Consider the following 16306-nt stretch of genomic DNA (forward strand, 5'->3'; position numbering starts at 1 on the left):
ATATATAGGGTGCACACGTTTTATTTACAGGAATGTCAGGAAACCCGTTTACATACAGTAATTTCAAGAAGCCCGTTTACATATATAGGGTGCACACGTTTTATTTACAGGAATGTCAGGAAACCCGTTTACATACAGTAATTTCAAGAAGCCCGTTTACATATAGGGTGCACACGTTTTATTTACAGGAATGTCAGGAAACCCGTTTACATACAGTAATTTCAAGAAGCCCGTTTATATACAGGAATGTACAAAAAAAGATAGAGGGAACTGTAACTAATCGTCCTGATATCGAAAAGAGAATTAATGACAGGATAAGGGAAAGCCAGCTGTTCCGAGAACAAACCTTATCTCTTAGAATAAGGTTCGCCCCGGGCGGGAATCCAACCAACGACCTAGTGCTTACAGGGCAGGCATGCAACCCTCCAAGCTAAGATTTTTCAGCTAACAATCTCACAAACATAGAGGCAAATTACAGAAAAAATGTCCTAACCATAGCAGGCAAAATACAAAATAAGCCAGCCTAGTTAGCTTAGTTGGTAGTGCGTCTGCCTTGTAAGCGCTAGGCCGCGGGTTCGATTCCCGCCCGGGGCGGATTTGTATCGACAGAGGGAACTGTAACTAATCGTCCTGATATCGGAAAGAGAATTAATGACAGGATAAGAGAAAGCCAGCTGTTCCGAGAACAAACCTCATCTCTTTAGGATAAGGTTCGCCCCGGGCGGGAATCCAACCAACGACCTAGTGCTTACAGGGCAGGCATGCAACCCTCCAAGCTAAGATTTTTCAGCTAACAATCTCACAAACATACAGGCAAATTACAGAAAAAATGTCCCAACCATAGTAGGCAAAATACGTACCAATGCATATTTATACAGTGTAATGTCAATGGTCCCTTTCCTGTCAGCCATTCATCATTACAACACTCTCCCCCGAAGTAAAGATGCTATCGGGTCTATATTTGACTCCAAATTGACGTCATCATTGCGGAATGTTGCATCCGAGAGTCAGATAAGAAGAGCAGCAAATATCTGAAGCAATTTACTCAACTGCTGTTCTCACACATTATGGAAACTTGACTCTGATGCGCGGCTCTAGATATATTGGTATTTCTGTAAAATTGTCAATAGGACACTAACAAATAAACACTATAGATTTTTTTTTTTTACCTAAGCAGGGGAAAAGCCCCCCTTTGGCCATATCTTCTATAGAAAATATTGCACTCGGTTTTCGTTAAACCACTGTATAACTTCTGAGGTCTTTAGTGATTTTACCCTTGGATTAAACCCTCCACACTACTTTGCAGCAAGTTACCCACTACCTCACAAACCTCACCCACCCTGAGTGAGGCCTCAAAAGCCAGCAGCACGAGATTGCCTACATGGTCGCTTTGGCCACTCATCTAGATACCAGCAAAGCACAACCTTGTTTAACTTCAGTGATCCATCGGAAACTGGCGCATTCAATGTTTTATCGCTGCTGGAAAGCTGATATCTTTCAGTATACCTCACAAACCTCACCCACCCTGAGTGAGGCCTCAAAAGCCAGCAGCACGAGGTTGCCTACATGGTCGCTTTGGCTACCCATCTAGATACCAGCAAAGCACAACGTTGTTTAACTTCAGTGATCCATCGGGAACTGGCGCATTCAATGTTTTATCGCTGCTGGAAAGCTGATATTTTTCAGTATTTATTTTAGAACTCTAGCTGATATATTAGAGGTTATGGCTGGTATTACTACAAGGTACACAGTTGATGAGTCCCTGACACTTTCAGTATTTATTTTAGAACTCTAGCTGATATATTAGAGGTTATGGCTGGTATTACTACAAGGTACACAGTTGATGAGTCCCTGACATCTCGAGTATTCTGGAGCCACCTGCCGGCTAAAATGTAGGAGACTCCATGATGCCATACCGGTGAACAATATGGTGAATAATGACGCTGAAAAATGTATCAGGATTTAATACTATAGCGGATATAAGAGGTTCTAGGTAGCTGATATTACTACATGGTACACGCTACACAGTTGATGAGTCCCTGATATCTGCAGTATTCTGGAGCCACCTGCCGGCTAAAATGTAGGAGACTCCATGATGCCATACCGGTGAACAATATGGTGAATAATGACGCTGAAAAATTATTTATTGAACCTCATAGAGATTTTCCCCAAGTTTGTCTAAACACGATACAACTGAAAAGGAACAGATGAAGATTCCAACCAATCCCTAAAAAATCACACGACATGGGACAACCAATTAGCATTGTCTTTATGGTGTCTGTTGTTTCATTCCATTACATTGGAAGAGGATTTTTATTGACGGTCTAGGAACTTTTAGTTCCACATTCATACCTTTTGAGTAGTATCATGTTTAGACGACCTAAGAAGTAGGTACATTATGTAGGTACCTATACCTACCTTTATCCATACCCCAGTATATTGGTTCCCTTTAGCCTAGTACCCATCAGCAACATTTTCATCAGAAACATTGTTTCTCAACAATCCAGAAACTTTGTTTAAGTAGGTACTCTCCAGAAACTGTTGGGAAACAAATTAATGTCCCCGGTGGGTACTAGCCTTTCGGTCGAGTGTACACCCCTAACCTGTAAATACCCCAATTTGTACTCGTATAGATAAGCCGTATTCGATTATGTGACTTTTTTCAATCACCATACTAAATTTCTCTTTGGACTAGTTTGGACAATGGCACCACCACACCCGCTACCAGTCCAAACTAGTCCAAAGAGAAATTTCGTATGATGTCTAAAACAAAGTCACAAAATAAAATACGGCTAGCCAAATAACACCTCTCTAATACAAAATTTTCTGTTCAGATTTTTCATGCCCAAAAAAAGGGCCCAAACACTTAGCCCATTATGGAGGAATTTATTAACAGTGTTCATCATGTTGACATTGTTTGTATTGTATAAGTAGGTGAAGAAAGTTACCAACAAGACTTCAATGATGAAAGTTTTAAATATTTTTTTCCCTACACCAGAAAATGGAATTTTTAAAACATTATTTTTTATCACAAAAAGAAACAAAGTTTATGTCATTAGGTAAACAGGCAGGGTCGCATTTAGTAGGGCTTGGGACAGGTTTGCGCCACATTTTGTCCCTGTAATCTGGAAACTAGGGAGGCCTACTTATATGGCAAATTTTACATCATCTCTGACATTCACAATGAAAACTCATTCAGAATTTCTTTTGTTTCTGTTAATTGATTTTCATTTTTTTTCTTTTTTTTTTTAATTATAAATGTTAGATTATTATTATTCAATGTTCATATTTGAAATAAAAGAGCAGGTATATGTTTGTCGTTATACCATGTACGCTACATACCTACCCAACAACTATGTATTTGACTATGAAATGATGTTTCATACAGGTGAAAAAATGTACATTATCTTATTCAAAAATACACAAAAAGTACATACCTAGGTATCTTCATAATATTTTGAACTTATTTTCCAAATAACACCTCTCTAATACAAAATTTTCTGTTCAGATTTTTCATGCCCAAAAAAGGGCCCAAACACTTAGCCCATTATGGAGGAATTTATTAACAGTGTTCATCATGTTGACATTGTTTGTATTGTATAAGTAGGTGAAGAAAGTTTCCAACAAGACTTCAATGATGAAAGTTTTAAATATTTTTTTTCCCTACACCAGAAAATGGAATTTTTAAAACATTATTTTTTATCACAAAAAGAAACAAAGTTTATGTCATTAGGTAAACAGGCAGGGTCGTATTTAGCTATTTAGTAGGGCTTGGGACAGGTTTGCGCCACATTTTGTCCCTGTAATCTGGAAACTAGGGAGGCCTACTTATATGGCAAATTTTACATCCAGGGAAGAAAAACTGTGGAAGTTGTATAAAAAGTTTTCTTCTTTCGAATGTATGGGTCAACTCATGTACCTGAATGGAAACCTAATAACATACTTAAGTAGGGACTAGCGATAATGTCTTAAATCTTAGAATTAGACATGAACTTTGTTACTTTATAAAGCCCACGCACTCCCACCTTTCTCCTACCCTGAATTCGACCCTGACTAAAGCAAGAGAAGGTTCCACCCTAACTTCTGGTGTCTGTTGAGAGAGGAGGGAAATCTTGTCTTGAAAATGCTGAAATCAGTAATCACCTGGCAAAAGTGGTGAAAAGGGGGAAAGGGTTGGGGGTGTCAAAATTCCGTCAGGAAATTAGATCCATCGTTACAACGACATTACGTCAATGTTTCGAAATATTGGCAAGAAAACACTGATAAACTCAAAACATTGTCTTTTGTATCCACTTCCTCAAAATCTTTGATAGTTGGGTAAGTACTTTATCCGTCACATAAACCTAAAACATCGTCACCTAAAATATTTGGGAAAAAATCGATCCCGTTGAAATTTAACCACTCATTTTTTGAACCCACATTATTTAATTTCAAATTATCCATTCCACATACCTATATGGAAAGGGGTAAACGAACTTTTTAGTCTCATTCTAATTCGGATTACGCTTTGTGTTCCATCCTATTTATTTCACAAAACATTGAGTCGGGTTTGGAAATTGGATTAAATTTATTATAACTCAAGTAATAATAAATGTTACACAAATATTGCATTACAAAGGTAAACACACGTACCTATTCAATAATGTATTTATGCATTCAACATTATCAATTTATCATTGTGATAATTATTTTCATCGTCATAATCATTATTTGAAAACTATCCACGAAATCCAATACGATTTCTCCACCTTTATGTCCACTGCTATACGCCGATAGCTGGGCGACTTTTAATTTGATTATCTCTTGAAGAAATGAGTTTTATGATTTTTCCAAGTATGTAATCTTATGGGAGTGATGAATAGTGTGATTGAGCAATCACTTAGCTATTCATCTTGCGGATTAAATTTGGTCCTCAGTTAACTCAAGTTGCCTTTTATATTTGACAGGAAATCTCCGGTATAAAGCTCTGAAGCCGAACTAAATCACACCTTAAGTAGCGTATTAAAGGTGCAAACTCCTCACAATATTTTCCTAGGTAGAAAGACCTCTTGTTGATATTGCAAACCTCTGACAGAAGGCACAAGAGCCAGGTTCTCCTAAACGGTCCATTTGTGTAGATAGCTATAAATAAGTAGAGCTTAGCGTAGGTAATAATAATTATGTTCTGTTTCATTCCCTGACATCCCCTTCCCCTCTAGTCACATCTGTGTCACCAATGCGAAGTGCTGAATTCTGAATGCTTCAAATTGTGTTACTATCATCAAAAGCTTCATTCAAAATAATTTCTATCTGACGCTTTCCCTACTCGTGGACTTTGAATGTTTTATAGATTGTCATTGTCGTAGGGCAGGATGTTAGGAGAACGCCATTTTCGAGAAGAAAGTTCTCCCCCAATGCTATCCATCATTGTCATATTGACGAGCTATTGAAAGATATAAAAAGCTTTAGTGCGCGGCCACAACGGTGACAAATTGACCATGGACCATTGACCCTCGCCGAGACCATCGACAATCGAAGAAAAAATACTCAAAACTAATTTTCTTGATTTTCTGCAAGGGTCGGTTTTCCGTTGTGGACACCTACTTAGAAGCAAATCATTGAAGACGGGAATTGAACCTTCTGCATCAATATTTGCCTTAATACCCGACCCTCGCCGTGACCATCGACAATCGAAGAAAAAATACTCAAAACTAATTTTCTTGATTTTCTGCAACGGTCGGTTTTCCGTTGTGGACACCTACTTAGAAGCAAATCATTGAAGACGGGAATTGAACCTTCTGCATCAATATTTGCCTTAATACCACGGAGATCATTAGAGGGGATCGCGGTTCGAATAACGGGCTAGAGGGACTCACAAATCTCATCGAAGAAGCATACATGAGGGCTAAGCACTAAGCAGCTATCACTTGAGTCATGTCGACAAAAGTCGTGAAAGATCAAAATAATGAAGAACTACAATTTGAAGAAGTTTTCTTCTTTCGAATGTATGGGTCAACGGAGTTTCTTCATGTACCTGAATGGAAACCGAATAACATACTTAAGTAGGGACTAGCGATAGTGTCTTAAATCTTAGAATTAGACATGAACTTTGTTACTTTATAAAGCCCACACGCACTCCCACCTTTCTCCCACCCTGAATTCGACCCTGACTAAAGCAAGAGAAGGTTCCACCCTAACTTCTGGTGTCTGTTGAGAGAGGAGGGAAATGTTGTCTTGAAAATGCTGAAATCAGTAATCACCTGGCAAAAGTGGTGAGAAGGGGGAAAGGGTTGGGGGTGTCAAAATTCCGTCAGGAAATTAGATCCATCGTTACAACGACATTACGTCAATGTTTTGAAATATTGGCAAGAAAACACTGATAAACTCAAAACATTGTCTTTTGTATCCACTTCCTCAAAATCTTTGATAGTTGGGTTAGTACTTGAATATTACCGCATTACAGCTTTATTGTAATACGGTAATTTTCCGAGAATTGTGACACAAAACTGGAACGCAATTTCACACTTATTTGTGAAACTGACACCGCTATAATTTTATTACTTTCTATTTTTCTATCGTTTCAGTGGAGATGCCAAAACTCCCATCTTCTTAATCTCGCTCATGTCCATGCCAGGGTCTAATTCAGGACTTCTAAATCAAGATACAAGATAATAGGTACCTATACATAAGTATGTATGTACCTACAACCTACATGTACTTTATAAAATTAATAGATTCATTCAAGACCTTTTCAATAAATCTCAGTCAACATGTCTATACCAGGGTCTAATTCAGGACTTCTAAATCAAGATACAAGATAATAGGTATACATAAGTATGTATGTACCTACAACCTACATGTACTTTATAAAATTAATAGATTCATTCAAGACCTTTTCAATAAATCTCAGTCAGTACCGCACAGTATTAACGTCAGTAATCTGCAAACAAGAAATAACAAAAAGATCCAAGACTAAGAAAAAAAGGCTGGAAAATCCCAAACTAATTTCTTCTGTGGAAAATAATAAAAATGGGGAAAACCTTTATGATGTTTTTGTTCATTCTTCAGTATTAACGTCAGTAATCTGCAAACAAGAAATAACAAAAAGATCCAAGACTGGGGAAAAAAAGGCTGGAAAATCCCAAACTAATTTCTTCTGTGGAAAATAATAAAAATGGGGAAAACCTTTATGATGTTTTTGTTCATTCTTTTCACAATAATGCCATGAGAGCACACTGCCACAGACATAGCTGGGGGGCTGTGCAAGACAAAAGCACAGACTAGAGAACATCACAGACTCAATATTAGTCTGCATGTGATGACCGAACCGTTTAAAATTTATATTGGATATTTTTTTTCTCTCTCTCTTCTCTTTGAGCTTTGACCCAAGACAACAATGGTGGATTTTCTTGGCCTGTGGAAAAATTCTGGCATACAAAACACCAATGCTACACGGCGTGGCAACCGATCAGACTTGAATAGTGAAACAACTTTTGTTTTATTGAAAACAATTTTCCGAATAGGTTTGAAATTTATTGAATTTGAAACTGTGTATTGAAGCAGCGGAGCATTGGAGCTGATGTGTGGAACATTGAAAATATACACAGCAGACCGCTGGGGATTATTTATAGGTACATCATCATGTCCTCAATATACAACAGGAGGCAGTGGTATGGTGTGTAGGTACACAATAGATATAAATAGTGTAGATGTAGATATACAAATAGATACAATTATTATAGATATATAAATTTAAAAACGATGCAAATAATATAGGTTATCAAACGATTACTTGCATCATCATCATGTTTGTCCTCAATATACAACAGGAGGCAGTGGTATGGTGTGTAGGTACACAATAGATATAAATAGTGTAGATATACAAATAGATACAATTATTATAGATATATAAATTTAAAAACGATGCAAATAATATAGGTTATCAAACGATTACTTGCATAGATCGCGGTTCGAACAAGCTAGATGGACTCACAAGTCTCATCGAAGAAGCATACATGAGGGCTAAGCACTAAGCAGCTATCACTTGAGTCATGTCGACAAAAGTCGTGAAAGATCAAAATAATGGAAATCCATCCAAGCATTGAAAGTGTCGTCCACACTCCACACCAATGCTACACGGCGTGGCGACCGATCAGACTTGAATAGTGAAACAACTTTTGTTTTATTGAAAACAATTTTCCGAATAGGTTTGAAATTTATTGAATTTGAAACTGTGTATTGAAGCAGCGGAGCATTGGAGCTGATGTGTGGAACATTGAAAATATACACAGCAGACCGCTGGGGATTATTTATACATCATCATGTTTGTCCTCAATATACAACAGGAGGCAGTGGTATGGTGTGTAGGTACACAATAGATATAAATAGTGTAGATATACAAATAGATACAATTATTATAGATATATAAATTTAAAAACGATGCAAATAATATAGGTTATCAAACGATTACTTGCATGGAAAAAGTAGACCGTATCATAAATCAAATTTCCATTTCTGTCTGTTTCAGTTCCTCCAATGATTTGGGTGCCGAACCAGTTAGTGGGTGCCCCTGTAAGCACCGATGTCACGGTAGACTGTCAAATAGAAGCCTACCCTCGTGCCATAAGCTATTGGATGTTTGAAAATTCAATCATCTTAGAATCCAAGAAATACCATTTGAATTTCACGGAGAACAGTTACCGAGCTCACATGAAAATGACTGTCAAAAATCTCGAGTCCAAAGATTTTGGCAGCTACAAGTGCATTTCCAAAAACTCGTTGGGAGAGACAGAAGGCTCCATTAGACTTTATGGTAAGTTGTAATATAAGTTATCACTTCAAAACCGTACCCATACGAGTATATGTTTGAGAGCTGTTTATTTGATTTACTGTAGGCAAACAGGAATGAAGCAAAGGTAGCCTAATTCTCAGAAGATCTTTTAGGGGGTTTTCGACATTTCGACATTTTCATTGCCATTTCTTCGGCGTCAATATTAATCCTGATAAAATTTCTTCAATTGTCTCCTCATACCTACCTACCTACCTATTAATGGAAACATGAACCATCAGCTGTCTATTCGGTAGATGGATAAAATCTGTCTTAGCACTAATTCGACTATCCTATCATTCCATTATCATTGAGTGTAAAGGTGTGTCCACACATAGTCGACGGCCGTCGATCGACTATGTGTGGACTGTGGACACATCTTAATGGTTTGGTAAAGAACACGTGGGTTCAATCTCATTATTCCCGAGCACAGGCATATACCTACTTGTAGAATAAATGAGGAGAAAATTTCATACCCAGACGATAAAATCAAACCCACGCTTTCCTCTTCACCCAACCTTGGGTATAGCAGTTACGCCCCCTTGATTCTCGATAGGAGGAACACGGGTAAAGCTCTCCCACTGATACCCCATTCAACACCTTCAATGCATCCTGTTCTCAGATATTGAGTAAACACGCTGTTCTTCTGATGTTTTCTCTATTTTCCTCCTAGAATATTTTGAATACTCCTGGGGGATCGAGGGAGCGAAAGTGTGAAAGTACTTTTTCTGGATGCCTAAGTACGTAATATGTTACCATAACAAAGTAACGATATACCTATCTAGCCCTAGTATGTGTAGTCTGTATGTTCACTGAGCGAAACTGTCTTAATGGATGTCAAAGTTAATAGAAACTTTTTCAATTTCGGGAAAAACTTAACGAATAAAAACGTTACCTCTATTACTTCTTTACCGAGTAGTAAAGTTTATAACTGTACGTTTTTACATGCTGTTATGCTGTTTATTTCGGATAAAAAAGAACAACAGGGAGGCTGGAAAAAAAAGCTCGCGCTTACAGAACCTGTCACTGATGTACCTACCTGCATACTTATTCCCAAAGCTCACAAGGGTGTTAGGGAATAGACTTATGATATGTATATCTGATTTTGGGAGGAAAAAATATAAATACCTACCCAAATGTCCTGTATATTATCTTTTGTCCACAATAGGACCTAATTAATAGACTTCATAAAATTCAGTAGAGAATAAATGCCATAGGTAGGTGTAATGTACGTCCTAAAAAAAAAAATATTTAATAATGACTTATGACACAATATTTCTAGGTATTTATTGTTCCTTGACCTGAGTATATTTTATGCAAACCTACATAGGTAGGTATGCAATCCGAATCATATATACCTAATATTAGGAGGAAATGGATGATGGGAACAAAATTTATCAGTTGAATAGAGAGTATGTACTTTGCAGGGTTTATACCTACGCGACCTGGAAAACCTGGAAAAGTCATGGAATCTGAAAATCGGCCAAAAAGTCATGGAAAATCGTGAAAATTTAAAGAAAACCTGGCAGAGAAACAATCGATAGAATACTGAAGTTGGAGCTATCGTATAAGATCTTTGAACTAGTCCAGTAGAAAACCCATTTGACACTTTGCACTTATAGGTAGGTACTCTTCTCAAGTTAGTCGCAAAAATTTATTTTCGTCGAAAGGGCTCATGTTGGAGAAATCGAAATCAGAGAAACAATCAATAGAATACTGAAGTTGGAGCTATCGTATATGATGTGGCCTTTGAACTAGTCCAGTAGAAAACCCATTACACTTTGCACTTATAGGTAGGTACTCTTCTCAAGTTAGTCGCAAAAATTTATTTTCGTCGAAAGGGCTCATGTTGGAGAAATCGAAAGAACGTGCAATAACTCGATATATTATGTAAAGAATATTTTGATTTCCCATGTGGCACTATAAAACCTATAAGAAGATAATTTCGTTTTAGAATAAATATCTAGTTCTCTCTATATTTGGAGTCACTTGGAATGTCACAAGATAAATTTCCGAGCTAAATAATTTCACAAGTTTCTAGATTGAGATTTCAGAGGAAATATTGTATGTTACTAGCATCATACTCGGGTGGGTATATGATTGCGGTGAGGAATTCCCGAGTCAAATCCTTCTCCTTTTGCAAAAACAAAATTCATTTTAATATTAAATTGGATAATCCGGAAAAATCAGAAGTGTGAAAATTTTACCTACATAACTCTCTGTGGTAAAGGCAACATACCCAGCAAGCACCTAGGTACTTTATATGTAGGTAAGTTTATTGCATTACTTTACCAACAACAATGCCAAGTGAGATCATGTTATTATATCTTTTTTAGGACTTCTTCCCCTCTTTTGACTGGGATGGGGACCCATGGAAAAGTACAGCTGCCATCTGCTATTCTAGTGACCTTTTAGCTCTTTTAGGAGATGTCTAATACGTTTTGCATATTGCATATTTTATTTAAATGAAGGGGTAATCTTACTGATTTTTAAGTAGGTACCTCCGCCCCCTAATTCCCTGGAATACTCATCTAAATTTTCTGGAAAAGTCATGGAATTTCATTCCGGGAAAAGCGTATAAACCCTGCTTTGACTTGATCTAACTTTCCTAACTCAAAAGGTAGTTATGTTGGTGGTACTTGTAGTTGACGGTGATAGTGGTGTTAATGGTGGAGGTATAAACAAGTACCTAGGTGCTCATGTGTTGATAGGTTGATACTGTTCACTATATTACCAGCAATACTCCTCGAGTTGGAATGTTCCTAAAATTGTTATAAGAGGTATCTAAACATTTTATGAGCCATTTACATCTGTTAAAGTGGAAATACAGTAAAGGTAGGTACTTCTACAAAACCTTCTCTGAAGTTCAAAAGCTATTAGGACAAATAGAGTAAATGTAGTTTGAGCAGAAAAAAATAGAAAAACTGCAAACATACATGGGGCACGATGTGAGTGAAATAAGTCACCATATGTGACACAACTAATTTGTAACTTTCTGGATAAATATGTATCGAAACTGGAACAAAAAATATATAATACATAATAAATATGGTCGTTTGCTACAACGGAACAGTAACAATATGTGTGATACAAATGATGTAGCAAGCAGGGAAACATACGGGGTGACTTTAAACATTGAAATGGCAAATTAAATATACCTATGTAGGTACCTCTTTATGTGGGTATGGTTATGGTAGTGATTAAGAATTTATGAAAAAAACTAACACAAAATCGGCAACGTTTGTAATTTAATTGCCTACATAAATGCATTATAAAAAAAGAAAACTATCTACATAATTGTATTCAACAAATGCAATAAAAGGGTCATCAGAATCATCAATTTATCTCTCTTTCAATTGTGTGTGTATGTACCTATTTTGTTTGAAACCAACTAGGTACCCTGTACGTGAAAACATACACATAATATGTTATCTTGACAATGTGAAATTATTATTTTTTATTTCCATGAGATATGAAAACCATTTCGCTTTCAGAAAATAAGTTTTCTTCCTTTATTTTTAAGGTTAACAAATATTTCCATCATCTTTTATCTCTCCGAAAACCCCCTCTTTCCCTTCTTCGCTAGTCAAACATGTTGTTTCGTAATGTGTGGTTAGGTGTTCGTAGCTTTTCAAGTTGGTTACCTATATTTCTGCTCTCTTATTTCTTACTTTCCCAGTCCTCACACCCATTATGAACAGTATTGTTCTTTTACACCCACACCCAATATTACTAGGGTATAATGTGAATGTTTCTACGTACATATGTGGTGTCTTGGATTATATTGATATGTAACATTAATCAGATTTATCAAATCCCCATCGATAGTTGTATAGTATTGGCGGACATTTTCAAAACCCTCACCTAATATAGGTACCTAACTTCTGATTTTAATTTTTTGCAGAAATACCCATGGCTTCAAAACCACCCAAGGCAACTGAAATGGTTAGCGGAGCAAACAAAGAAGGTAAGCAGACTCATTTATCTTAAGATGGAAATGTGAATACAATTTGATGCACCTATCAGAAACATGATATTACACACCTGCACATAAGATTTTAAACGCAAGATTCGTATGAATTACATACCTACATAAATTCATACCTACTTCATTAATTTGTTTCTTTGTGTTGAAGGACCATTGGTATCTTAAGGATTATAGCAATAAATCAATATTTATAGATAGCCTAACAAAATCCTCTCACTGAAAAAATTATGCATACGAAAATATCAGAAATTTATGTATGTATCAAATATGTATAATGTATCCTCAGTATGTAAGTATTGAAATGAAGTAAGTCCAGTCCTCACACCCATTTTGAACAGTATTGTTGTTTTACACCCACACCCAAAATTACTAGGGTATAATGTGAATGTTTCTACGTACATAGGTATGTGGTGTCTTGGATTATATTGATATGTAACATTAATCAGATTTATCAAATCCCCCTAATATAGGTAACTTCTGATTTTAATTTTTTGCAGAAATACCCATGGCTTCAAAACCACCCAAGGCAACTGAAATGGTTAGCGGAGCAAACAAAGAAGGTAAGCAGACTCATTTATCTTAAGACGGAAATGTGAATACAATTTGATGCACCTATCACAAACATGATATTACACACCTGCACATAAGATTTTAAACGCAAGATTCATATGAATTACATACATACATACATAAATTCATACCTACTTCATTAATTTGTTTCTTTGTGTTGAAGGACCATTGGTATCTTAAGGATTATAGCAATAAATCAATATTTATAGGTAGATAGCCTAACAAAATCCTCTCGCCGAAAAAGAATTATGCATACGAAAATATCAGAAATTTATGTATGTATCAAATATGTATAATGTATCCTCAGTATGTAAGTATTGAAATGAAGTAAGGGTTTTTTTATGACCACAAGATGATCTATTATGCAAGAGGTTTGAAATTTAAATGCAAGGGTTAGCACAACACCCTTGTATAAAGTGAACGCAATCATAATTCAAAAAACAAAACATAAATCATAAAATGTGTATATGCAATCTGTTTTCCTAAATTTCATTTTTATTAATCAAGAGCTATGGGGTTAAAAATTCATGGGGAAATCATTGAGCCCGGGTCCCGGAATTGTAGAGCCTGGGGAAAACTTGAGAGGAAAGTTTGATTTTGATAAAGTAAAGGTGTGCTCCTGTTTATAATTTGTACACAAAAGTTTTGTAATAAATATTTCATTCCTCTACTTTCCCGTCACCACGTGGCGAGAGAAATAATTTACTCCAATTTGATGGAACTTCGAGATTACTCACATATTAGGGTACTTCCGTATTTTGTTTCGTGCGTTTGCTTTAGATTAGGACTTTAGGACTGAGATTACCTAGTTGCTATTGCTATCATTGTGAAATCTAAAACTGTGTCCACACATAGTCGATGGCCGTCGACTTCGTGTGGACATAGCTTTAGGCAAATAATATGTTAGTTATTAAACATAAGGACTTTTTTTTAACGAAATTTGGATGGCACAGATATTGCGTGATAAAATGTTACGAATATTAAGGTCCTAACTTGGCCCTATTAGTACAAAATGGTAAATACATCGGATAGAAAATGTAGTAGAAATTGAGGAGACATTTTTGAAAGAAGTATAATGAGACAGTATTTTGAGTGTGTCATAATAAGTATAGGCGACAAAAGTGTTAACTAAAAAGGAGTAGAAAAAAACATGACTTTGGAAAAGAAAAAATATAACGTAAGACATAAGTTGGATAATTAATGTCATTCATCATTACAACACTCTCCCCCGAAGTAAAGATGCTATCAGGTCTATATTTGACTCCAAATTGACGTCATCATTGCGGAATGTTGCACCCGAGAGTGAGATAAGAAGAGCAGCAAATATCTGAAGCAATTTACTCAACTGCTGTTCTCACACATTACGGAAACTTGACTCTGCCGCGGCTCTCGATATATTGGTATTTGTGTAAAATTGTCAATAGGACACTAACTAAATATAAACACTATAGTTTTTTTTAAACCTAAGCAGGGGAAAAGCCCCACTTTGGCCATATCTTCTATAGAAAATATTGCACTCGGTTTTCGTTAAACCACTGTATAACTTCTGAGGTCTTTAGTGATTTTACCCTTTGAGTATAACGAAAACGTTTGAGTTTTAACGAGAGATGAGAGAGGATAAAAGGACAAGGACCTTTTGGGGGAAGAAAAATAGATATACACTTTTTTTATATTTTTTCTGGAATTCTCAGCAAAGCTAAGAACATTTTTCATTGTGTATAGGTAGATACGAGTATAACGAAAACGTTTGAGTTTTAACGAGAGATGAGAGAGGATAAAAGGACAAGGACCTTTTGGAGGAAGAAAAATAGATATACACTTTTTTTATATTTTTTCTGGAATTCTCAGCAAAGCTAAGAACATTTTTCATTGTGTATAGGTAGATATTATGATGGCTACTTGGTTTGATAAATGAGACGGATTATGTAGTCGTAAGCTCATATGCTACCCACAAGGGTAACATAACAGATGACCAGGCATTATGAAAGCTCTCCGTTCTGGAGTAAGGGAAGGCGATTCATTCCCGATATCTTTTTCATTCATGACAGCGGGAAGGTTGAATTTAATCTTGTCAAATGAAATTAATTGCCCTCGGTTTTTCTACAAATGGGACGGCGTTCTTTAAAATGAGACCCCCAGTTCATATCTCTTTTCCGTGTCTTGATTTCAAGTCCACGAAAGTTTATGGCCATACAGTTTAAAGCTTTTTGAAAGTTTAAAGTGGTTGACTTGAGAAAGAAATTTAAAAGATATCCTAATCTACCTAACCTAACTTATTCAAAATAAAGTGTTGTCAAGGGATAGGTAGTGAGTGGGTTTTGGGTTTCAATTTCACGGATAAAGTCCTGAAGGCTGTGGCGTATTTCTTACTTTTGTTTCCGTCTGAAATTCATTATCATTATACCCATTTTTATAAAAGGTTTATTACGTAGGTAGGTACTGTACAAAATAATAATATTGGAAGGGAAAATATAATAAATCAATTATTATGGTACCTACCACGTATTAAAGCTATATTATGTGCGATTCTTTATAAATAGATAGGTTCCATTTCTTTCCGTAGGCGTTTTTCCATCCTATTTATATTTTCATTGAGAAGTTGAAATTACTCATTATGTACCTGTATCTACAATTAGAAACTAGCTAGGTACCTACTCATATTTAAAATAAACAAAGAATAATAATTATCATTATGCAATAGAGGTAGGTATATCTGTAAATCTACATAGGTTTGTATGTGTGTCATAGATTTCCCAATTCCCACTCCTTTGTTCTGTAATCAACTTCTTTAGTTTTGTGGGATGGCCGTAAAATATTATTTATTGAACCTCATAGAGATTTTCCCCAAGTTTGTCTAAACACGATACAACTGAAAAGGAACAGATGAAGATTCCAACCAATCCCTAAAAAATCACACGACATGGGACAACCAATTAGCATTG

At 36.1% G+C, this 16306-nt stretch overlaps 1 protein-coding gene across 1 annotated transcript in view; it reads left to right on the forward strand.

Moving 5' to 3' along the window:
• LOC103513789 (neural cell adhesion molecule 2-like) overlaps positions 1–16306 on the forward strand; it is a gene marked incomplete at its 5' end in the record, with an annotated part of 61968 nt that overhangs the window by 16457 nt on the left and 29205 nt on the right. Inside the window, 2 exons of the mRNA XM_026826900.1 lie at positions 8507–8791; positions 12711–12773. Of these exons, the coding sequence (XP_026682701.1) occupies positions 8507–8791; positions 12711–12773 (348 nt within the window). The remainder of the gene's footprint in view (positions 1–8506; positions 8792–12710; positions 12774–16306) is intronic.

The sequence above is a fragment of the Diaphorina citri genome, unplaced genomic scaffold (assembly GCF_000475195.1).
Source record: "Diaphorina citri unplaced genomic scaffold, Diaci psyllid genome assembly version 1.1 scaffold1026, whole genome shotgun sequence".
NCBI lineage: Eukaryota > Metazoa > Arthropoda > Insecta > Hemiptera > Psyllidae > Diaphorina > Diaphorina citri.